The following is an 8,071-nucleotide window of genomic DNA, read 5'->3' as shown; positions in this document are numbered from 1 at the left end:
AAGCACATATTCAGGAACCACTGATACTGAAACAAGCTTTTGATTTTAACTTTCTCCAGTGAGCATTTGAGATAACAAGTAGCATTTATAAAGGAATGTGTGCCCATTTCATACACAAGCCAAATCAAAGTGTGTTAGAGAATAAAGACACTTGGGCTCAGTTAAAAATAAAAATAATAAAAGAAAGACACTAAGCAAAGATACTATATTAAATTGTATTGCACTACATCAAGATTATATGACAGAAGAGTTGCTAAAATGCAAATTCGTAAAACATGGATAGCTCAAATAAACACTTTAAAACAATCACAAACCAAACGGAGACCATGCAATAGTGATATTAATACTGTAAAGTACTTGGTTTTAAAGCATGTGATTGAAGTGAATTTAATGAAGTGTCAAACTATAACTGGATAAAGTTTGACTCTTCAATTGCAACTTTAATAAATGTTTATAAATATGCAGCACAAAGCACTGAGATACAGCACCCTCCACTACGACTGGCATCACAATGAGGAGGGGAAGAAACATCTTAGAGAAACTTGGTACTATCACCATTGCTTTTTGACAGCTCATATAAAGCCAGAAGACTGCAGCTGTGGCTTTAGCAAATACAGATGGTTCTAAAATATTCTGTCAACTTCAAATTAAGTGAATATATCATATATTGACAAGTTGCATCAGCTAGCTAGAGTTAAATGAGGCCTAAACATACAATGTGAGCACAGAACAATTTGTTCTTTTCTGCAAGAGCAAAATGACATCATTTCTAAGCTTTGGGAATTCTTGCAGCTTGTTCTCGACATCATGATGTTATTATTGTGTGAGTGGTGAGAAAATTGGATTAGTTATGGTTTCTATACTGACAAAAGCTGGAAATGGAGATGATTGTCATGACTTTCCAAGAGAAATGTTTTGGCCAAAAAGATCCTTGTTGGTACCTTGAGTAAAACAAATTCATAACAATATAACATATTGTTCTTAATTCAGTGTCAGCCAGTAGGAATTTTTTTTTCAAAACCTTCTTGACCATGTACTAGGACTTTAGTTTTTCATCTTATCTTTAGAACCAACCCTGCCACAGAGTGATAATTTATTCTGTGTTGCACATTTGTTCCTGAATTTAAGTTGAGCATATTCACTTCCTTACATTTCTAGGCTTAACTTCTGCATACAAACTTCCCATTTCCAGTGCAGAGCTCACAAAAAGCATGTCTCCCCTCTCAAATTTCTCCTCCTCCACTAAGGAGTCGCCAGTGAGATTCATGATCGCATCATTCTCCGTCTTCTTTGTTTTGCTCTTTCTTGACCAATTCACACTGGCATAAACCACATCTTCACTTTTCTTTCTTGAACTTTCACTGATTTCATTGTCAGTTCCATTTGAAGGTTGGCCAATTCCTGCTTGACTAAGTTCAGCAGAGTTTGCATAAATTGCATCTTCAGTCGGATTTGGTACCTAAGAATGAAGGAAAAACTTCAGGAATAAAAGCCTTTCAGAAATAATAATGAAGAACAACATGACAATAGTATCGGTGGTTAACAAACCTGATTTTCCTCTGTCATTAGACATGCATTTGTGTCAATATCAACTCCAATCCCTCTAGGTTTGGGGTGTGTCTTTTGAAACCTGAAACATATGCTTGGCATTTAATATTCGTTTATCTTTCAATGGTCGACTAAATGAGGCTTCAGAAAATGCAAGACCTTCTTCTATGGACAAAATAACATGCTACTTTCTTTGCTACTATATGTAAACAAAGGAGAATTTACAATACAATCCAAAATTACAAAATGAAAAACTAAAGACAACAATTTGTCTGCAAAATATTCACCTCATTGAACCTACCAGATAAAAACCAGGAGTGCAAATACCACCAGTAAAAAAACACCAACTGTGGCAATGAAACCAGACAGTGGGATTTGACCTACAAGAAAACAATATTATCAAAATTACTCTGCTGCAGCTGCAGCATGAATTTGATTCACAAATTTAACCAATTAAAGAGAGAAAAAGTCAGACCTTGGTTTTCTCTTGAGCTCTCAAGGAAACTGACAAAAAACTGTTTACTGGCTGATCCCAAGGAGTTGGAGCTGAAGCACAGCAAGGTGGACAGATCTCTGTACTGTGGTTCATTCACAGTGATGATGCTCCTCAAATGTGAGCCATTTAGAAGCTCATTTGTAACCATCTGGCTAGATGGACTAACAGGTTGTCCATTCAAGAACCAATGAGTCACTGGAGTCGGTTTTCCCTCCATTTCACAGGAGCAATTGAGCTGATTTGCACTTTTGGTACAGTTTGATGAGAGCAGGATCGGTGGAGGGACTGGAATGAAAGCCAAGAATCTGGTCAGTAATAAATGCAAAATAAATTTATATATATATATATATATATATATATATATATATATATATANAAAACCCAATAGACAGATGGCATGAAAGTTTAACAATTTGAAATGTAAATGTCTCACCTTTTACCAGAACTTTTGCAGCTCCTTATCGGTCCATCAGAAGGTTTTACACAATCAATTCAGTCCATGTAGACGAAGTAAACACTGCTCATTTGTTTGAAACCGCATACATTACCAAGAGACAACACTTACCGTATGTCTTCTAACAGTCAGTAGAGCCTAGACTAGGTTTACATTTTTTGAAGCATTAGCAACTCACCTAAAAAATGAGGAAGTAATTTAATAGTTGAGAAATACGACATAAACTTCCTCACCAGTAGTTTTAAACAGCACCATCTTCTTCCTCTGTGGTCTTTGCTTCACATACGTTTTTGAGGCTGAAAGAATCTTATACTTGGAAAATGCACATTTAACCAAAGAGAGCATTAATGTGGTGTAAAAGGTTGCTGGAGATTTAGAAAACATACAACCTAAGAAATAGATTTATAATTTACCAAATGAGAAGTAATTTCTAAACTCTGTCATGGGATTCATAAATTGCAATGAGTGTAAACCTTACTGCTATAGCTAACTCATCTATTAATGTTCTATGTGTGGACATTCACACAGACCATGTGTGCATATCCACATGCATTTATGTGCATGCATGTGTGATGCAATTTGTGATGCAATTTTCCACAGGTTACATACATTTTTGTGTGGGAAAATTGTGTGGGTTTTTTGTGTGTGTGTGTTAATTCCTGATGCACTTGAACATATTCTTTGCATTGCGCTGTTTATTGGTTGCCATGGGAACGAGTCTGCGTGTGACGTTGATAGACTGAGAAAAAAATAATACAATCACCCGTTTTTCTACGTTTTTCCTGGACAAATTGCATAATTTGTCCGTGGAATGTGGCAATATTCAGAGCAATCATCAAATAGGATGAAATATTTCATAAAAGATAGGAGTCAAAGTTTGTTAAATTTTAAACCATGACTCCTACAGTGACAATTAAGCAAAATGTAATTATTGGCCATAATAAGATATGAATTTGCTTAGTCCTCTCTTGTATCTTTACAGAACTGACAGAAATCAAACTGTTTATAGATTTATTTGCAGAGAGAATATGTATTTTACATATCCAAAAATCAGCACTTTTCTCAGCTTTAATTTAAGCCACATTTTATAGAAATTGGATGAGAAATATCCAATAGGGGCTACAACCATTTCTTGTGACAGATTCCTGCTCATCCTGCATTGGAACAACTGGTTTTGTGGCCATGACTCTATGCATAGTAATGGCAATGTCACTAGCTGTAGTGGCTAATAGGCAATGTCCAATACAGTAATATTGATGGTCACTCTATTCTACTCCTCAACTGCCACAACCAGACCTAAAAAAGTCCCACTGAAAATCGACAAGAGCAGAGAAACAGATGTAACTTGGAAATTAATTACTCTGGCATCACTGGCATTAGTACATAGAGGACAGCTGCAGAATCACAGGTGAGACAGAAAAATATATGTAAAATGAAATAAAACCTGTCTTATTGTATCATTTTGTATAATTTTGCATCTTTAATATTTGCTATATTAAAGACGCATCATAGTTAATCTGATATGTGATTCAGCAGGGCACACATTTCTGCCAGCCTGTTGAGGGAAAGCTGTGGAATCAGAATCACATAATTGAAAGATACAAAGTTAACACTGACAAGAATTCATTTGGTTTACACAGAAGTTTTTTTATTCTGTTTTTGAAATGTTTAATAACATTTTGATTGTTACAGAATGTCCTGTTGTTGATGTTTTTGAGCAGCTATGGCAACTATGTGATAATTCCTCACAAAAAATATGACTGAATTTTGAAACTGCTTTCAACTGTAGGCAAGCATTGAGCAAATGTACAGACTTTATCCCATAAACTAGAATATGACTGAAAAGTTCCGTTGTTAGTAATTCCATCACCAAGTAAAATTACAATTATTTTGGAGTATGTTTAATACCTGCTAAAAAGTTATTTTCTAAAGATATTATTAATCTGGCAAGCCTCATCAGGACATATGTACTAATTTATTGAATAAGACTGTATGGCTTTCACATGTAAGATTTGGGCTTATTCTTGGCACAAAAAGAGAAAAGATCTTCCAGTAACTGTGGGCGCATCAGCACCCTCTGCTCCTCCTCGTCCCCACCAACTTGCAACACAGTTACACCCTTGAGAATACATGCACTAATTTTAACCAGGGTGTTGTAAATAAATTAAAAGTGACAGAATTGCTTGTTGGCGCCGCACATTAATAATATATTCCAATGTGTTTCCAGATGTTGTAAACTGCCACTGCAGACTTCCAATGTGGTTCTTTGTGCAGCCTCTGAGTTGCAGGATGTCTCATCAGTGTCCGTCTTCCTGACTGCCAATCGGTGTTTACCTTCAGGATGTCCAGAGACCTTCACATTTCTGGAGCAGGGATCACATGAGCTCAATGTGCTGATGAAAAATTTCTAATTTAAAAAACATATGTCTGATGCTATTAGAGAGATGAAGTGCATAAATAATCTGTTGTTTTTAACTTATGAATATGTTAAATTATGATTCATCTTATGCAGTTTACCATAGAGATATAGAGCTGGTTATAAGAGTTGGCTTATACTTTGCATAACTTTGTATAGCAAGGTTAAACTTTGTATACTTTGTATAACCCGGTTATGCAAAGTATGGAAACATATGATACTTAAAATTTCTGCTGAGCTTGCATGTCATGCAGCCACAGCCTATTACAACATTTGACAGCAGCAATTTTCCTTGATTACGGTAGCTGAGAAGCCTTACTAACTTAGACTTTGTTAAATTTGAAACATGTAAGGTTGTACTACTTGTAGTTGGAAAACTCGCTCTGTCCAAGATGTGTACATCAGGCGAAAAGACCTTCAGGCACATAACAGAATCTGTCCAGAAAAGGTCAGGATTGCTTGGTTGTATTTTTCTATGTACAAATTGCTTACCATCATTTTCATCGGCATTCATAGAGCAGTTCATGCATCTTTTTCCTTAAATGCAGTCTATAACCTTTGCTCAAATTCTAGATGAGAGCAAATTCTCATCTCATCTGAATTATGAAGCCTAGGCATAAATTCAAACTGGAAGACTCTTCATCTCACCTGCCCAGCCAATCACCTCATCAGGCGCCTATTGGTGCTGGTCTTCTCCTCATGCCCTTCAATCATCAGGCTTCACTTCCTTCATAAAGTCCGGTGTTCTCTCTACACCTGCGCCTTGGTCGACTTTCAATCCACCTCCACCCTTTCTCCACCTTCAACTCTTGACTTCTTCAGTTCCCCTTCAATCTTCGGCATCCTCTCCACCACCAGAGTCCAGAGCCCTGGGAAAGACGTCTCTGGTCCTTATGCACAGTGGCTCATTCCATCTGATGGCAGTTACCAGCGCCATGTTTTCTGGGTCCAAAAGCCAAAGATTATTAATTGTCAAAGTTTCTAAGTTTCTAATAGCTACTTTCTCGCCTTGTGAATCTTTCCAGGTTGAACTGACAGATCACTACGGAAGATCTTTCCTGCCCACAGCCATCACTATCTACAATAACACTTTAATTATATGAGTCACAACAATATTTAATTTCTCCTTCGGATCAATGAAGTATTTTTGAATTTGAAGTTGATTTGAATTAATGGTTCCAAAAGCAGACAGTTTTTTTTTTTGCCAGGGTTGCATGTTGGTGATGTTTTTGGTTGATAACGTGGAGAGACAAAGATATAATGTTTCAGAATAAAGTGCCTTGGTGGTTTGGTTAAATAACAAATATTCAGAAACAACACAAACTAAACAGAGGCAAGCTTTTTATTTAAACTTTCCCCAGTGTTCATCAGAGTTAACCTGTAACATTTATAAGCAATGCATGGCCCTTTTCTACACAAACCAATTCAAACTGAATGACAGAAAACAATATTTAAGCTGAAAAGAAAACATTACAAATAACATTCTCAACAAGACTTTCAACAAAGGCATTGTATTAAATTGCATTGTATTATATATCAATATTTATATAACATAAACTGCTAAAATACAAATTCATAAAATGTGGATAAAAAAGAACTGGTCAAATAAATGTTTTAAATCATTACAACTCAAAAGTAGACCCTGTTGTACTGATATTAATATTGTATAATCTGAGTACCTCTAAGTCTGATATTTTAATGATGTATCAGACGTTAACTACATAAAGTTTGACTCCTTAATATTTGCGCAATATTGAAATGTCAATAAATAATCAATTCTATCCAGAAATAGCTTAAATTTCTAACAGATTATCCTTTATATATGTAAAAAAAAATCATTAATCATTAAACCTTAATATACTATGCACAGAAAATCAGAGCTCAATTTAGACAAAAAAGAAAAATATAAAGCAAACAGTTCAATAAATGTTTATAAATGTGCAGCTCAGAGCACTTTAATACATCAACTAAGAAATGTCTTAGCCTTATTGTTGCCACCAAACAAATTAATCAATTGTTGCAAAATACGGACTTTAAATCAATGTAACAGAACAGTGCTTACGTTTTTTGAAAGCGTTCTTAATGAGACCTTTCATTTTGTTTCATTTTATTTTCAAAGCACAGCTCACCACAGACTGATAATTTATTCAGTGTTGTTACAATTCTTCTTCAAGTTAACCTGAACATATTTGTTTTCTGCATCCTTTCTTACATTTCTAGTCTAAACTTCTGCATACAGACTTCCCATTCCCAGGAAAAAAGCTCACAAAATACATTTCGCTCCTCTCACACAAATTCTCTTTGTAGGTTTTTTTTGTTGTTGTTGTTGTTGTTGTCGTTATTTCTTGACTAATTCACACTGACATGAACCAGGTGTTATTTTATCTTTCCTGAACACTCTCTGGTTTCTTCTACATTTTCATAAGACAAGTTGGTGCTTGCATTTGCTTGGTGGTTTTCTGCTTGAGTAAGTGCAGCAGAGTTTACATAATGGACATCTTTGATTGGGTTTGGTACCTAAGAATGAAAGAACAACTTGGATCACCTTTTAGAAATGATAATAATAAAAGAATAACAAAAAAAGCTGTAGTCAACAAACCTCATTTTTCTTTCATTAGTTATATGTCTGTGTTGAGATCACCTCCAGACCCTCTAGCTTTGTGGTGAGTCTTATGAAACCTAAAAAAAGTATGGTGAACATTTAATATTCATCTTTTTTTCACTGATCAACTTAAAGTCTCAGAAAAAGCAAAACACTTATGGAGGCAGAGATAAAATAACATCTTACGTTGTCATCTTCTGTATAAGCAAGGGGGAATTGTTACAGAAGCTACAAAATTACAAATTAAAAAACTAAACAGACAATATTTTTCTCTTCACTTACCAGATCAAATACAGCACGGCAAATACAAGGAATACAAAACCAGTAACTCTGGTGATTAAGACAAGCGCTAGGATTAACCCTGCAATACAGATCGACGATTATGAGAATTACTGTTGCTGCAGCATTATTTTGGTTCACAATTTTACAGGGAAGCAAAAGACAGACCTTGGTTTTCTCCTGAGCTCTCAAGGAAACTGACAAAAAACTGTTTACTGGCTGATCCCAAGGAGTTGGAGCTGAAGCACAGCAAGGTGGACAGATCTCTGTACTGTG

At 35.4% G+C, this 8,071-nt stretch overlaps 1 protein-coding gene and 1 long non-coding RNA gene across 2 annotated transcripts in view; both read right to left on the bottom strand.

Moving 5' to 3' along the window:
- Window positions 1-211: 211 nt before the first annotated feature.
- The window catches only part of LOC106960533 (B-cell receptor CD22-like), a 20,451-nt gene continuing 12,591 nt past the window's right edge, over window positions 212-8,071 (bottom strand). The window contains exons 6-9 of the mRNA XM_015053677.1: window positions 2,024-2,329; window positions 1,850-1,928; window positions 1,549-1,630; window positions 212-1,459 (exon numbers count right to left, since the gene is read on the bottom strand). Coding sequence (XP_014909163.1) covers window positions 1,139-1,459; window positions 1,549-1,630; window positions 1,850-1,928; window positions 2,024-2,329 — 788 coding nt within the window. The 3' untranslated portion in view covers window positions 212-1,138. The remainder of the gene's footprint in view (window positions 1,460-1,548; window positions 1,631-1,849; window positions 1,929-2,023; window positions 2,330-8,071) is intronic.
- LOC106960540 (uncharacterized) lies at window positions 7,252-8,058 on the bottom strand. The gene is made up of 4 exons (XR_001427587.1): window positions 7,964-8,058; window positions 7,799-7,877; window positions 7,514-7,593; window positions 7,252-7,431 (listed from the first exon to the last, which is right to left on the bottom strand). It is a non-coding gene; the product is annotated as an uncharacterized LOC106960540 (long non-coding RNA).

This window comes from Poecilia latipinna, unplaced genomic scaffold (genome assembly GCF_001443285.1).
Source record: "Poecilia latipinna isolate Pla-1442-1.1 unplaced genomic scaffold, P_latipinna-1.0 Scaffold54, whole genome shotgun sequence".
Lineage (NCBI taxonomy): Eukaryota > Metazoa > Chordata > Actinopteri > Cyprinodontiformes > Poeciliidae > Poecilia > Poecilia latipinna.
The sequence above is the reverse complement of the archived record's forward strand: the minus strand, read 5'-3'. Positions and strand labels throughout refer to the sequence as shown.